Source organism: Plectropomus leopardus, chromosome 2 (assembly GCF_026936395.1).
Source record: "Plectropomus leopardus strain MGB_pleo_1.0 chromosome 2, ASM2693639v1, whole genome shotgun sequence".
Lineage (NCBI taxonomy): Eukaryota > Metazoa > Chordata > Actinopteri > Perciformes > Serranidae > Plectropomus > Plectropomus leopardus.
The window spans coordinates 25,423,867-25,440,660 of NC_142177.1; the positions used below are offsets into that span (position 1 = coordinate 25,423,867).

Sequence of the window (16,794 nt, forward strand, 5' to 3'; positions counted from 1 at the left end):
AAGACAGAGAGAGGAAGAGAGACAGGGGGACGAGTGTAGGAGGGGAGTGAGGGGGTGGTGAAATGGTGATAGAGTGAAGAGAGAGGGAAAAAGAAGGGGAGAGGGAGGTGCAGGTGAGACGGGCTGTGATTGATTGGTGTTTTGTCTTTGTGGCAGCGGTTCTGTAAAACCACTGGGTACCTGGTGGAGAGACAACATTTCAGGCTCAGACTGCACCCTGACAGGTTGTGCACCACCCCTTAAACGTTTTGACATGTTTTGCTGGACTTTATTTTGAGAAGAGGGCGGAGGATGGAATGAGGATAACGTCATTGTTAGCTAAATATTTCCCGTGTTCGCCCAAGAAAGGGAGAAGCACTGGCATTATAAGAATTTATGTCAGGTCTAATTCAGCTCTGGACATTTTTCGCACGTCCACCCACATTCACATGGAAAATGTTTAAAAAATGAGGTGGAGTTACATTTAGCTCTCTGTGAGTCACACATAGATACGCTCATCCAGAAATAATCCCTAAGGGGAATGACCAGTTAGAGGCAGTTTGGCAGCTGCTACTGTTCTCAGCTCCTGTGGTTTTGGCAGTCTGAGCCCTGGTGTCGCCCTGCTCCACCGGCCCTCTCTTTCTCTCCTGTGCACAGGCAGCAGTGAGCAGGGAGGGCAAATCCTACCCAGGTAACTGTGGTAGGGCACAGGGATGAGCTGGGCATTAAGTTGTTTCTGATCTGCCACCTCGTAGGGCCCGTCGTCATAGAAACCGAGGTCAAGCAGAGTCTGGTTTAGGAGCTGGGCGCGCATCTCACCTGGAATGGAAACAGGTGAGGGCACAGCAAAGCAACGAGCACACACAGCAGACATCAGAATACAGACACTCATTTTCATTTTTGACCCTATTCTTACTTTAGATTTGTTTTTGGACGAGTACTCTATAATAATTTAATGCAAGTACTTGAATATGGAAACTATTTAAAATGCCCAAATCTAGAACACATCCCAAATCTGTACTATCGATTAATTTGATAGAGTATGTATTAAGTCATAGCATACAGAGTTTTAGCAGTTACTATACAAAAAAATCTTAAATAGACAGCAAAGTGTTTTCCAAGAGATTTTTTCTTTTTTTTTTGTAATCATTTTATTTCTTTTGTGCACTGCATTGTGAGTGAGTAGTGTCCATTGACAGCGCAATAGAATACTGATACTTTTTAGTATTCATACTGTTTAGAAATTGTTGTTTAGTATGAATTTGGGACAGGTCCCCACACACACACACACACACACACACACACACACACACACACATATACACACACATACACGCCATACTTTCCATTTAGATACATGTTCATGGTGGACAGTGGAAACAGTCTCACACCAGGCTTTATGAATCAAAATTCAATAAAATCAAAATCAGAAAAAGTGGACATATTTTTTTAAGACATGAATTGCATAAATTGAGACGGCCATTGATCCCATGTGGTAGATGAAAGAAATCAATCCAGTAATTGATTACTGCACCAGATAAATCTCAGAGCTTTCTTTGATTAAGTGCATGCCGCTGCTCTGCATAATGTCTGTGTCCAATCACTAGATTGGCTTATAAATCAATTCAAGTTTTTTCATTCCCTAACAGTATTGTCCTGTTATTAGTACTGTTTTAATTACACAGTTTACATGGATTGGCTCTCTTCTCTAACTTTCATTAATTGCTACAGTATTTCTTGTAATATCGTTTTTGCATCAACTGTAAATTGTGAAAACACCCAATAATGAACATGCACACTGTAATGGTGCAGCACTCATGAAGGCAAAAGGGGGCTAATTAATAAAAAAATAGGGAATTTAATTTACTGCATTTCCTACTAACATCACTTGCTTTCTTTGATTTTCATACCTGGTGGATGTGTACAGGTGCAGCACTCTGCCAACAATTTTATCATAAACATCTTTAAAGGACAAAAATAAAATCAATCACAAAGATTATAATAAATATAAGACACTAATACATGCCTTCCTGTTGTTGCCACCTAGAGCTCTAAAAAATATATTGCTTTGCAACATCACAGTGGTAAAAAAAAATCTCTCCAGAGGAAGGAAAATATCAGCATAACTGCCTTAATTTCATGATCCAGCTCTCTGCAGGTCAACCAGACACCTTACCTTTCCAGTTGTAAGTTCCCGGAGCACCAAACAGGATGAAGTTGTTGTCTGGGGTGAAACTGACGGACAGTCCCTGCTGGCAGAAGCCAAACTGCTCGTGGCCCTGCGGCCGGCCCTCACAGAACTTCCACTCCCCTCCATCCAGGTCGTCTCGCTCTGTCAGGTCTTCACTGAGGACGTAGCAGCGTCCGATTGGGTCACGAGTCTCTGAAGCTTGACCCACGCGTTGCCTGAGCTCATACAGGTGAGCGCAGGTCTGGAGAGAGACAGGAAGTGTTAATTATTAGGATTTTAAAGTGCTTGTTAAGATAAGAAAAAACAGTTATGCTTATTATAGTTAACAGATGAACCAAAGCTAAAAGCAGAACAGAAGCAGAACATTTTTATTTTTAAACACAAGACAGACCTAAAGCTTCCTGCACTGATGCATTTACAGGATGTGGACTTTACTTACCACCACCTTCCCTCCAATCCCCTGACTCTTGACAGTGACTCCCAGCCACTGGTTGTCTTTGCTCTCTCTGTCCAGATCCACTGAAGGAAAAAAAAAGGAAATGGCAGTCATTCCTGTTTCCATATTGTAAACCAATTGGGATCTGAGCCACAGAAGCAAACAGCTCTTTGTTATTCTATGTAATTATTCGAGTTAAAATTACAGTAACCCTCTCTCTAATGCAATGCAAATTACTAAACATAAGTCAAATTAAATTAGATTAGTAGATTTTCATGGAAACATTACTTAGAAGGTTTTGAATAAAAATATATGAAAGCATTTGCAATTACTTAATTAATAATTAAGTTGTTACTTCTGAAACAACTGAATAGATCTAGAAGGGCTTATTCTGATAAATATAGTCAGAGATGGAAGAACACATAACATTTTATCTTATTTATCTTGTCTTATCTTATAAAGTCAAATATAGTCTCTCTGGAAGATTCAAGAAAACAAGCAACAACAAAAAAATTTAAAAATCTGCAACAAATGATTTGTTTTCACTATACATACATCTGCTGACTGTTTTCTTAAATAACCGATCAATAATTTGGGCAATAGAAGGTACAAAAATAGTATAAAATGGCCATTAATCTTTTTGTTATAACCGAAGTTGACATGTTTTAACTGGTTGTTTTTAAGCAACCAACAGCTGAAAACCCAAAACTATTCAGCTTACTATAAAGAAAAACAATACAAACAAGAAAAATAGCAAACATTCACACGTAAGATGCTGAAACTGACCTTTTTTTTGGCAGTTTTGCTTAAAAATGGACTAAGTCGACTAACACAATTTTCAATTCACTTAGCAGCAAATTGTCGCTCCTAATCAATTAACTGACTAATGGTTCCAACTCTGCTTGACTCACCTTCTCCATCAATATCCACCCTCTCACAGTCGTACTCCTCTGGTGTGATTGGACACCTGAACAAAGCTCCTGGACGTCTGCCCTGCAACAGGCCCTGCCCCGCTGCCTGCGGCGCCCCCACGAGAATCCTGAAAGGAAACCAAGAGAAACATTTAATTGACAAAGATTGATCTCTGATTTCACAGAGGTATGTGTCCGAGGTTCATGACAGAAAATAAACATCTCATGTGAGTCTTAGTTGCATTACTTGCAAAGTAACTGTAGTTAAAGTTATTAATCGCTATTATTAAAGGATTAGTTCATCCACACTATGGCCACAGTTACTCAAGTCACGTTACGTTAAATTTGTAAAGGAAACTTTACTTTTCTTGCAAGCCCCCGTTCTGAATGAAAAATCCCAAAAAAGAGGATTCTTTTGGAATATTAGGGGGCTGCGTTAAACAACGACAAAACTATATCAAAAGTTAAGTTTAAAAACTCTCAAACAAACTCCTGCAGCATAATACTAGTCTCACTTATCCAGTTGTATGCTCAGTACTTCCCAAACCTATTAATTTTCATTAAAACCTTACTTCCACATACTTACATCCACTCCTGGATAAGCGCCTGCGCTGGACTCGTGTCATCCATTCCACTGAGTTGCTGAGGTGTGCTAATTGTTCGTGTATGAGACTGTTTATGCAGAAGTGTTTTAAATAGGAACTTTTTTTAAGCAAAAATGTTTGGGAGGGCCTGAGCATATGACTGAATTAGGGTTGAAATGGCATGAGATTTTTACAGTATGATGACTGTCTGAAAATATTGCTGTTAAGTGGTATCACAGTATCAAGCTATCACAGAATTACACAATTATGACCTTTACAAGTATGAAAACAAAAGGTTTTTCATTTGGTTGAACAAATGTTTTATTACCGTAACTGAAACTTGAAACCATTTTTTTAAATGGAGGTATGAGTAAAAAGTCTAATTTTTTGAAAATAACTTAAAGATGAGATTCTCAATCCATTCACATATATTTTAATACCACAGATAAGCAAATATACACAGTATGATAACCGTCAATTTTTATACCACGGTATAACTTAAAACCAGTATACCGCTGCAGCCATGGAATAGGTAAATGAGACTGGGCTTATACTGCACTTGGAAGTGTGAGTCAAAAAACAGTTTCTTTGATATAGTTTTGTTGTTGTTAAACGCAATCCCCTTTTACATCAATTCATCAAGGATTTTCTCTTTTTTTAATTTTTTTGTTCACTGTGGAGGCAGGTGAGAAAATCAAAATTTTCTTCATGAATTCCAGGTAATTAACTGATATTCAAATGGTAGTTTTTTTGGGGTGAGGTATTCCTTTAAACACTATTATCAGCGTTATTATTTCATACGTGTCACATGGTGACAAAGTTCACACTTCAGCCTCTGCTCACATTAGCCGACATTACTGTAAAGCACGAACACCTGTAGGTCAAGACATTCATATCCTGCTGAGACCACCTAAAGTTAAACACGTGATCTTGACTTAAGGTTGACTGAAAACAGCTCTGTGGCGTCTGCGTGTACTGTAACTTGTTTGCATACTGTAGCTTATCACGAATCATCTTTCACTATCAAGGCAAGGAAAGGTTTTATTCTCAGTGAGGTGGTTGCTGATATTTTGAGGCCAGTGTCACAGCCCCTCTGCCTTATTAGGAGTGGCTGATTCAGGCGAGGATGCTATTTAAAAACCGAGCGTTGAGCCACATTCCACCCAACACTGTCAGCCATGGCATATGCATGGGAGCGAGACGTGGGGAAACAGAGGAGAGAGAATAAAGAGCACACTGGACGGTGGGGAAAAAAGTGGAAAAAGTGGATCAACCTTAAACTGAGTGCAACAACAATAGCTATTGCAATGTACCTGCTGCTTATACAGGCTATAATTATAACGATGTATGAGTAAATCGTAAGAGCTGTAACCTCTGTGAGAAGTTCCCACCACCTGCCCCCCACATATCTACCTTGTTATGTACACACTTAAATTAGAGTTATCTCTGTGGCTGGGAAGTATTTTGCCTATAAATACAATGTAGCAAGCTGATAGCACTGCATAAACCCCACACAGACAGACAGACAGAGAAGTAGACGTCTGAGTGGTCACAGACACTAATCAACCAGCCATAACAGAAGCAATGCATCACACCATCCAATCATCAGAAAAAACATTCATTCGCAAACATTAAAAAAAAAACATCAACATAACATTTGCACCGTATGTTTCGCAAATCATAAATTATTACACTATGATCTTATCATGCAACCGACATGCTGAAACTTTATGTTTAAACAATTTTGAGGTTAATGTGTAGTTATTTCTGAGCACAAAAACCACTTGATTATGGTTAAGAGATCTTGGTTTGGCTTAAAATAACCCATATTGGGGGCATAATCCCCTCAAGAAAAGCAGTTATTTCTTGGTTTAAAAAAAGCTTTTTGGGTCACAATCCTGGAGGGAAAAGCAGTGATGAAAAACAGCCACTTTCGGGCCACTATACCAGGAGGAAAAGCAACAATGTGTCTCCAAAAAACAACCACTTTTCACGCAACAATAATAGCAGGAAACAACGTTTCTGTAATCAAACAACCACTTTTCGGACTACAAGCCTTAAAGGCAAAACATGATGACGTCTCTGGATAAAAACACCTGTGTGCCATAAAACCTGCTAGAAAATCAGCAATGATTCGCAACTGTTTATTTTTGTCGGTCTCCAACAGTGGTCTGCAGCTCGGCAAGCTCATTAAGTCAGCTCATTAATCACGTTACAAACACTGATATGATATATACAAAACCTACAAACGTAACATCTTTGTGGTTTGGAAAAATGTACCATTCCAACATTTTCTTCTTGCAGTTGGCACTCATTTACTCTTGTGCTAGATAACTAAAATTGCTGCTTGATACAGTTTAGTTAAAGGGGAGAGTCAAACATGTTGGACCAGTCTGCTGCACATCACAACATCTTGCTCATTTTACACCATAACAATAGCTGTCAACCAGACTGAATATCTTTTCTTTTTCCAGTAAGAAAAAACCTTAGTCCTCACTTTCATCCAAACACACACTGACACAGAAACGACCACTGATACCACCCGGACTGCCTGACAGCTCTACTGTCTATTTAATTCTCTTCTCTGACAAGTACTACTGTTGAGGTGCAGCCGTGCGTTGCCTCAGGGATGACTTACCTCACCTTAATGAGTAAGAACATCCAAAGTCAAGACACCTCATGTGAAATAATGACTGCTACACATCATTGGTGGTCCACATGAGAGCCCTGACCAAACAGTGTTAAGCTAAGGCTAACACATGTTAAACAAAAGGGGCTTTAAGAGGAAGAACATATCCCTTAAAAACTGATAAGATCAGATTCCTCTTACAGCTTGACATTCCTGTGGAGCTCTGGTTTACGTTTAGGAGTTTAGGTGATACCAATCTCCCCCCACCCCCCCCACATGTGCAGACACCCTGGCAGGTGTCAGGGTGTGAGGTGGGAGGTCTGTTAAGCTGTCGTACCGCCAGTATTTGGATGACAGAGTGGGATGGCTCCCAACATGTCCACTTGTCTACATTACATTCAGCCATTTTTGACAGATTCAAATTATTATTCAGAGAGAAAACAACTCAAAAGACATAAACTATGTGCAGCGACGATATAAAATGATGAGGGGCCCTGGCCATCTTTCACCACAAAACTTTGTAACATAAATTACAAAAGTGGCCAAAAAAAAGATAAATCTCTACCTACTGGTGTTAATTTAACTGTAGTGAATGTAGATGGCACATATTTATTTAAGATAAGGGGTTCAAACAATACTTAAAAAACAAAGTCATGGGAGAGGAGAGTAGGGACAGATAGTGTTTGAAAAGTTTAGACTGTGTTATTTCAGGTTTTTATATTTTTTTCATTCCTTTTAGCATGAATTATTACTAATACTAGAAGTTATTATTTACTAGACTCCATTGCAGAATTATTATAATTTTGTATTTTCACCAGTTTTTAGTTTAAATTCATTTTTAATTCATTTAAATTCAGTTAACTATAACAAACTTGCTCCATAGTCTCATTTTTGAGAAAATATTTCAGACAAGAGCTGAAATTAAACTTTATTATACAATTAGTCAATCAACAGAAAAGTAATTAGCAATTATTTGATGAGTGATTAATAATTCCCATCATTTTTCTCAACAAAAATGGTAACTATTACCCAGTTCCTGCTTTGCATTATGAGTATGTTCTTTTTTTTCTTTCATAAAAAGTTACTGAATGACTTTGAGTTTTGAACTATTGGTTGAACAAAACAAGACATCTGAAGATGTTGCCTTGGGGTTTTAGAAGTTGTGATGGGCCTTTTTCATTTAGTTTCTAACATTTTAGACCAAATAATTAATCAATTGATAAAAAGGGGGAAATAATCACCAGCTGCAGCCCCTTTTAACACCATTCATTCCCCTTGATCTTTCCCAATGAAAAGCATCTTTGTGTGGATAAATTTTATAGTTTAAGAAAACAACGACATGTTGTCTGTGTCCTCAACAATCGTGACAGCCCTGAATACTTTATGTGTGACTCGGTTTGCATGAAGTTAAGTGATTAGAGTTAGTCAGAGTTGAATAATGCCCATCATACAGACAGGCACACATGTCCCAGATTTGACACAGATAAAATGTCACGGCTGAGTAATCCCTTCATTTGTTTGCCCCTTACCCACTTCATAGCTCACTTCATTGTTCAGGATTGAGTCAGATATTATGATCATGATCTCCACTGCCAGGCTCATCTTTCAGTAAACCCACATTTGACATGGAGTGTGTGTGTGTAATATGAGTGGTTGTGGTTATGTTATTGCTGCTGCAGGCTGAGCCTGGACGAGAGATATCAGGGAGTTGAGCGTGACGGTGATGGTGAAGTTCCCACATGAACCCGGACGCCACTGAGCTGGCACCAGCATATCTCTAGTGTGTGTGTATGTATGTGTGTAGGATTGTGTAATTTACATTGCCAGGTTGTATACATAGATAAGACAATGCACCTGGGCCCCACCTGCATCAGTGAACTGATTAAACACAGCTTTAAGAGTCTACAGCCATATCAGCGGCTCCATGAGGCCGTAACAGTGGTGCTTTGAGCTAAATGCTAACTTTTACATGCTAACACGAGCAAAATGACAACCCTAAGATGATGATGTTAAGTTGGTATTTTGTTTACCATGAACACCAACTTACTTTAGCATGTTATCATGCTAATAAATTTGCACTGAGCAAAGAGTACAGCTAATGATGGCCTTGGACAAAATTACTTTTCAAGCGATTTCACTGTTGCAGACAAATTTCCAATGTCGGAATAAAATCAAGAGTTTTGCATGAGCTCTGTGATCTTGATCATTTGGTGGTGATAAAACTCAGTCTGAGCGATCTTAGCAGACACACCTGTATTTGGTCATTTGTTTGGCTGATTTTGGAAATGTATTTTATGTGTTTATATGTGAATGTATCTTTGGAGATGTATTTGTGTATTGATTTACTGGTAGTTTACGTGTATGCACCTGTGGATACATTTGTCTTTTTTAATATTATATTTCTGCTTTCTTTTTTATTTTATAAAAAAAAAAGTCTCCTGTGGACAGGTGTCACAAATTATCATTTCGCTACAAACACTCAAGACAGGGCATCTGATTCTTGTGCATAAATGTACATATCTAATGCTACTGTGATTTTCATTTCAAATAAACTATAACTAACTATCGAAATTAAAGAATTTAGCATATAATGCATGCACTGGCAACATTAAGAAATTATGCATAACAAATAAGTTGATTTGATAATAGATAAGACCAGCCAGCCAATCACAGGACCTATCAGACATTCTTCAATCAAAAAATTAACAGCGATCAAAAGATATAAGCAAGAGTTCAAATCAAGTATTATTGTGAGCTAAGGAGGTCTGCCCTAGTGTTTGGTTGTGGGGCCGATCCCTTTTACTATTTATATAAATAGTCTTAATTCAGATATATGACATGAAAACCTCTATGGTCTATGTTTTAGGTGCGTATAATCTTGACAAAGACACATAGCAAAGACAGAACAAAAGCTTACATAAAGTAAAATTGTTATATTATGATGGTCAAAATCAAATGTTCAGTGACTGTGTAATGTTGATTTTGGACACAGCAAAGCATGGAAAATATTTTTTAATCAAGGTATCCTGTATTCTTGCATGTGTCTGGTTTTGATTGTATCTAGGAATCATGAATATGCTATGACAGAATTAATTTATCAGCTGCTCTCACTGAAACAGTAACAGTGTATTAAAAAACATTGTCAAAACCCCTGAAATACTCATTTCTAACCTCTGCCGTCAGAGAAGTCATCATTGTTTTTCCAGCTAATCATCACAGACACAAGACAATCACACACAGGACCCTCTTTACACTACACTAATATCCATGTGTCCATTGAGGGGAGCATGTGCAGTGACCCCAACACTCTCCACCATCCTGTCCACCCCTCCCCCATTTCAACCCCCTACACTCACACGATCCCATCCTCCTTCACTCCTCCCCCACTCTCAAGAGTCACATCCCTGCATTCAGCTTCCTATACAAGCAGTGAGAGATGGACTGGACAACAATACATCACACATGTAACCAATATTCAGACTGGCATTCTTTCTCTAAATATCAAGAAAACAAGCCAAAAGAAAATCAGCTACACCCAAGAGTGTTGATCAATCTCATCCTATTGATGACTCACAACCTTATAACATGATTAATTCCACCAATGTTCAGCCTTTCCTAATACATCTGCAGCTTGTAAAATACCATGTACTTGACTTTCATGTTTATTATTGCAGGATGCATGCTCCTTGGGGGTTGACAAATTCTCCAACACATGCTGCTAAATACCTTTTCAAAATCAATTTTACATACTCCAAAATCCACTATATTAAGCTAAAAATGAGGCTGTCTTTTCTCTGTTACTGAAAACACCCGGCAATAGCAGCATGCCTACATGTAAACACACCAATACACAGTCAAACAGCCGCAGAAACATCTGCAATAATCCCAAGAGAAGTTCTCATTTGTTTGTTAATGTAGAGAGTGGACATTCACACGGACTGAAAAGAGAGAAAACACAAGAGATAAATGATGTGAGAGAGAGAGACAAAAGACTGGAAAGGGGTTCAGACGTTAACAAGATGGCCACACAAGCTCAGTTTGTCAAGGGCCTCAATGTGACTGCACATCATCCAAACAATGTGCTTCTGGTGGCCAAAGATTTTTCACACTTCGATTTAAAGAGCAGCTTTTAACAGCCAATACAAACTTTTTTTTTAAACCCATCCCTCCCCTGGAATTTTCCAGGCGTGGGCCTTTGAAGGCTAATAAAGTTTGTGAAATGTTGAATCAAATACACCCTAAACATTTCCAATATTTAGTTTCAGGACCATTTCAGTTGATCCCTCCTAATCCGTTTGCTTGCACCCTTTGACATCTGTCCGTCAGGGAGCAGCATGAGGCTGTTGCTCTATAGACAGTGGCTCTACAAGATCAGCATGGGGGCCAGGGGCTCTTTAGGCCTTCTGTTATCCTGAGGCAAGACTGTGACCTTTGACCTGGACACACAAACACACACACACACACACACACACACACACATATATACATAGAAAAGGAAAAACATGTGCAAGCATGCAGACGTTAATAGAGGCATGAGTGTAGAAATGGACCTGAATATTTTTTCATAAACTCACACATGTGCCGATACACACCAGACAACAAAAGGCTGTGCAACAACTGTGTAAACTATGGATCAGCACACTGGCTGCAGTCTGTCCAACAACGTCGGCTGTGACAATCAGTCTCATAAAACAGAGCTAAAATCCCCGCTTTCACACCTGACTCTAGTTTCTCCTTTCAGTTTTGCTGATGAGAAAATGACAGCTGAGAATGAGGTGACCAAGCTGTGAATCATCACTTTTTTAACATCTCAACTCTCTCCCACTGTGCGGCAGAGGAGGAAAAGGGTTTGGGTAATGCACAATAAAGGGCAAAAAGAGAGACAGAAACAGCTGCCAGGCTGTGCAAAAATCCCTTTGGGATATTGTGGTTCACTGCCTACAGACGTGACTCAACTTCCTGCTTTGACCATTTGTTCAAGGACATCACAAGGGCAGTTTCGATTTAAGACAAATTAATTTACAAAAAAAAATCTAAACTTCTACCTAGCACTGAAAGTATGTGTCAAGAAGTAGAGAGGTACAAACACTATGTTTAGAGGACAACAGTAACCCTATCCTCACTTCACATGCATCTTTAACAACCCCTGAGCTCACCACCTGCCCCACTACTAATCAATAAGTGAACAGTCATTTCCAGGCATAGATGGGGTGATGATTGGCCCTCAGGTCCAAAGTGTAAAAAGGACATAACCCCAACAGCATCCCTCCCCTGTTCCTTTTTATCTCCTTCTCCTGCCCTCATCCACTCCTCCATCTATTGATTCGTCTATCTTGACACACTCTGTCTGCTTTCCATACTTTGCCTCTATTCTAATTGCTCTTTCTTTCCTTCAACCTTTTGGGAAAGGATGGGACAAGCTGCATGCAGCGGGTGAAAAGCAGCGATATACCCTGGACAGGTCTATCACAAGCACATTCAATCAGTCACACCTAGGATCAATTTCGAGTTTCCAGGTCACATGACCTCCATGTCTTATGTGAATGTGTGATAAGACAAGACAGAAACAAAGAAAGAGAAAGAATTACAGAGTGGAGGCACATGGAAAAAAGATGAGCGAAAAGAACAGAGAGGAGGACAAAAAGCAAAGATAGAGACTAATTTAAATAAAGTAGTGAGTGGGTTTTAATTGCTGCTTTGCTATTCTAGTCATATCAGCTCCTGTTCGGCTTTGTTTCAGTATTAGTGAGATAAAAATGCCATGTCGATCCATGTATTAACCCTCTAAAACCTGAGAAAATTGGCTTGACTTTTTTTTCAAAATTCAAAAACATGGCAAGAAGGAAATGAGCAACAAAAGATGAAATTATGCAAAAATCAGCAAGAAATTGTTAAAACAAAATACAGGGAAAAACCTGCTGTTTTTTAAGAAAGTTTCTGTAACATAATTTTAAATATGTAATTCTAATAATAATATATATGTTTCTTCCCTATTCTTTTCCTTTTCTGGAGATATTTTTCCTCCTTTTTTTATTCCATGCAGTTTGTGGAACATTTCTTCTTCTTCTTCCAAGTTGCTCATGTTTCCCATGTTTTTGAAAGAAATCCCACCAATCTGCTCAAGGTTCAAAGGTTTAACCTTAGGAGCAAATCCTTAGTAAGTGTAGGTATTGTTTTGTTTTACTTATGTGTTCCTTTCTGGAGGCATGTGTTCAGATTTTGATTTAGGTATTGTGTGAAATGAAAAAATGATGCTGATCTAACAAATTGTGTAATTTAGTGTAAGACTGTATTTATGACTGTATCTCAGTGTTTTTTAGTTCGAGGCTTATTGTTTTATTTTTGTAAAATTTGTTTAAAATCCTCTCAGTTTGCATCATAATTTGACAACATTTTGTCAGGTCATATTTTATATCACCCCCTATACTATCTAAACAAGTAATTTATTAGCAAGCTAACGTTAAGTTAGTGGCTGTGCAACAGTTAGCCTGCATCTGGGGGTTACAGGGTGTAAATAATAAATTAAAATAATCTCTAAGAACTAGCTTGTGTGGTGCAATCTGTTGTATTTCGAGATGTGTACATCTCCATTTAGCAAACATATAACTAAGTTAAAGACCTGAACACACCAGGGGCAGTACTCATCTAGAAATAAATTACAACACAACTACTCATACCTGCAGCAGTGCAAATTACATTAGTTACTGGGGTCTTATTGACCCACAGCAGTGTCTGGCAGTCTGTCTGAGGTAAGTTCTGTAGCCTAAGCTACTTTTACTGAGTTTCTTTTTAGTGAAATGGTATGAGTGAATTTGAGTTTCCTCTGGTAAACAGTTGTTTGGTGTGTATGTCTGGAGCTTTTATTGTGAAAGGAAGGAGTAATCTGGTAGGATTATGCACTACCTTTGTCAAGGTTGAAAGGAGTAACAGAGATTGCATTGCTTTTTGCCATGTAATATTTGTGTTGTAAAAGTACTCATGAAAAAACAGCTGAAAAAATCTATACCATTGATGTGTAAATTAGTCGCAACGAAAAAAAACGTATGAAATTCTTGTCCATCTTAAATAAAACTTAAAGCTAGTTACATTTATGATAGATTCTAAACTTTGTTCTAAGTCCACAGTGTCACTTAGAAATTCACTTGAACCTGACACAAAACGCAAACAATGATGACATGATCCATGGACCTCTTCAACCCAGAGCAGTCTGAGGAAATGAGAAAAGTGAGTGAAAGTGATAACTCAAAGGGCATCTTTGTAAGGATTTTTTTTAAATGTAAAAGCAACCAGCCGTTTGTACCCAAGGACCTTCCTGCGTAATAAATCAGACAGACAATCTTCTTTAATAAATACAAACAAAAAGCCTCCACATCCCTTGTAATTTCCTGTTCCTGCCTGCTTTTCACGGCTTCTTTCCGATCTCAGTTCTGTATCAGTTCCCAGCAGAGCCGCCTTCAGCTGATTGATTAAACCGCGTCTTTACTAGAGTCAACTCAAATGGACACACACACACATATAATCGAAGAGGAGGTCTTCCATGATTTATTCATCCCTGCAGCTCCCGTCCCCATCAGACCCTCCACCCCTCCCCCACCTACACATCATACCATATTTATAGTCAACTCAAGGTAAAGCATTAGCCACTGAGTTTTGTTTATTAATTAACATGAAAAGCAAACCTTACAGCAAAGTCATACATGATTCATTAAACCCAAAGACTATTATCATGTATACTGATGACACAACAAAATGCCAGAAACCTTCTCATAACTTTATCTGCCAAGATGCAAACTATCTCTGAAGTGCAGATGCAGATTCAGCTCCTGCTACACTGCCATCGTTTTATCTGCACCTTCATCAGATCTAAGTTGTATGTTTCCTCCCTGACTCTGCAGATTGTCCCTCTCCCTCCACTGACCACGTGGTCCGCGGGGTAATATTCCTGAAAGCTCTCGGCCAGGCAGCGCTGCTTCCCACCGAGCTTTTGTTCAGGCAGCGCAGCGTGGAGGAATGGGAGAATGTTAAATAGACAGAGAGTAAGTGGGAGCTAGTAAAGAGTATTAATCGTATGTGTGTGTGCGTGCATGCTGGACTGTAAAGCCCATGCTATATACCCTCAGCTCCGTCTGATCTCTCCTATAAATGAGCACTGCAACAGCGTGAGCTCCTACATTTACGAGTCTTTCATATGAATGGCCATTAGAAGATTTAGCAACAAGAGAGAGGGAGCAGGACAAAAATCATGAATTGAATTAGGGAGGAAAAAGGGGGAAGGTTCATTCTCTACTCTAAAGCTGAGGCTGGAAAAGCAGCTTTTATTTGGCTATTTTAATGCAAATTAACCTCCAGAAATTCTTCATTGTGTTATGAATGTGTGAGGCAGTTATGCTGGGCCCCATTTACACACATTTATATGTATATAAAACATCAGGAATGGTACTGGAAGGTACAGAGGGTATTGTGTTTAACTCATGGAGGCAAAAGCCAAACACAATGAAACAGCAAAGTAAAAGTTAGCGACCGCAAAAAAAGACTTACAGGAATATTTGAACATTTTGGGAAATAAGCCTGTTTACGTTCTTGCTCAGAGTTAGATGAAAAGAACACCACTCTCACATCTGTACAACAACTATGAGGCTATCGCCTGTTAGCTTAAGTGGAAACAGCTAGCCTAGCTCTGTGCAACAGTAAGAAAATCCACCTACCATCCCCTCCAAAAAAAAGATGAATACTAGAAAAATACTTCAGTTTTTTCATGCATTGAATAAATGACACAATGTATTTTTTTAGTAAGTTTTACAGGTTCTGATATGTGGATTTTGTTACCTTTGGACAGAGACAGGCAAGCTGTTTACCCTGTTTCCAGTCTTAATGCTAAGGCCCAGACACATCAAACCGACATCTGAGAACTAGCGACGACAAAAGCCCCCTGCTGTGTCGCCTCATGTCGCTGTGTCTTGGCCAAAAAGTTGCACATGAACACATCAAACTGACGGCCAACTAGAACATTCTGCACCCGCATGAGAGGAAATACCCCTCCATACCAGCAGACCGTGGTTGTCTGCAATCATAAAAATGGGAGACCAGAAGACCAGAAGTCTGAAAAACCAGAAGTCATGACGCTAGTTAGCCAGTTAGCACATTAACAACACAATCTAATGTTGAACGAACAAAGTAAATTTGCCGTGCAGCAGTAAAAAAACAACACAGCTAAAGCTAAAGAAAAACAATCTTACCTTATATTACAAGTTTGTATCAACCTCACTCTCTCTTGACCTTTGCCCTTTGTTTACATTTTTCACTTTCATTTGTCCTCTTGTGTGCTGAGCTGAACAGCCAATCAGAGTGATTTCATTCACCGACAGGCTCCACGGCTGCCACAGATGCTCACCATCAGATCAACATGGGTGGACAATCGACGTGTTGGTGTTTCACAGCCTTAACCGCAATGTTAAATCCACCCTCATGGTTAGCGCACACGGAGTGGTATCAATCTTTGCACCTGCTTCTTTCTCCTATTAGCTACGATTGCTTTGTACTATGCCAGAGTACATTAAACCCCCTCTCCACCCCCCCTCTATTCAGGAAAAGGACTTTTGGGTCAAGGGCAGGCCTACTCAGATCAGGGCCAGGATCCCTGATGTGAAAGCCCACTAACTCTCCACAGGAAATCAAAGCAAATAAGCACATTTCACAAAATGTCAAACTATCACTTTGTTAAAAAATAAATGCTACCTCCTTTAACTTAACCCTGTGTACTGCTGAGTTTCTTATCTTTTGCATTTGACTTCTCTCGCAATCTCTGTAACCTTTTGGAGGTCATCCAAACATCACATCCAAACTCTGCTCCTGTTTTGTTAGGCTATGTTAATCAAGCCTCCAGTTCAATAAGAGGATTTGTTCAGCTTCGGAAAGCTCTGTTTTAAATTCTTAGACTATGTGTCTGGGATTATATACCTGTGGCCCCACTGGCACCGAGACTCTCCTTAGAAAGGCGCCAAAGCAGGTCCATGGTAAACATGAACCTCACTGCAATCTGAGAGTCTCCACTTTCCCTCACACAG

At 39.2% G+C, this 16,794-nt stretch overlaps 1 protein-coding gene across 3 annotated transcripts in view; it reads right to left on the bottom strand.

The window, feature by feature from the left end:
- The window catches only part of itga7 (integrin, alpha 7), a 46,172-nt gene that overhangs the window by 21,311 nt on the left and 8,067 nt on the right, over window positions 1–16,794 (bottom strand). For 2 of the 3 annotated variants that reach the window (XR_015779082.1, XM_088089198.1), the window contains exons 2-5: window positions 3,518–3,645; window positions 2,610–2,689; window positions 2,156–2,411; window positions 667–798 (exon numbers count right to left, since the gene is read on the bottom strand). Coding sequence is in view for 2 of the 3 variants with exons in the window: in XM_088089198.1 (XP_087945324.1) it covers window positions 667–798; window positions 2,156–2,411; window positions 2,610–2,689; window positions 3,518–3,645 (596 nt within the window). In the remaining variant the exon portion in view is untranslated. The remainder of the gene's footprint in view (window positions 1–666; window positions 799–2,155; window positions 2,412–2,609; window positions 2,690–3,517; window positions 3,646–16,794) is intronic. The other variant, XM_088089203.1, reaches the window with a different exon arrangement.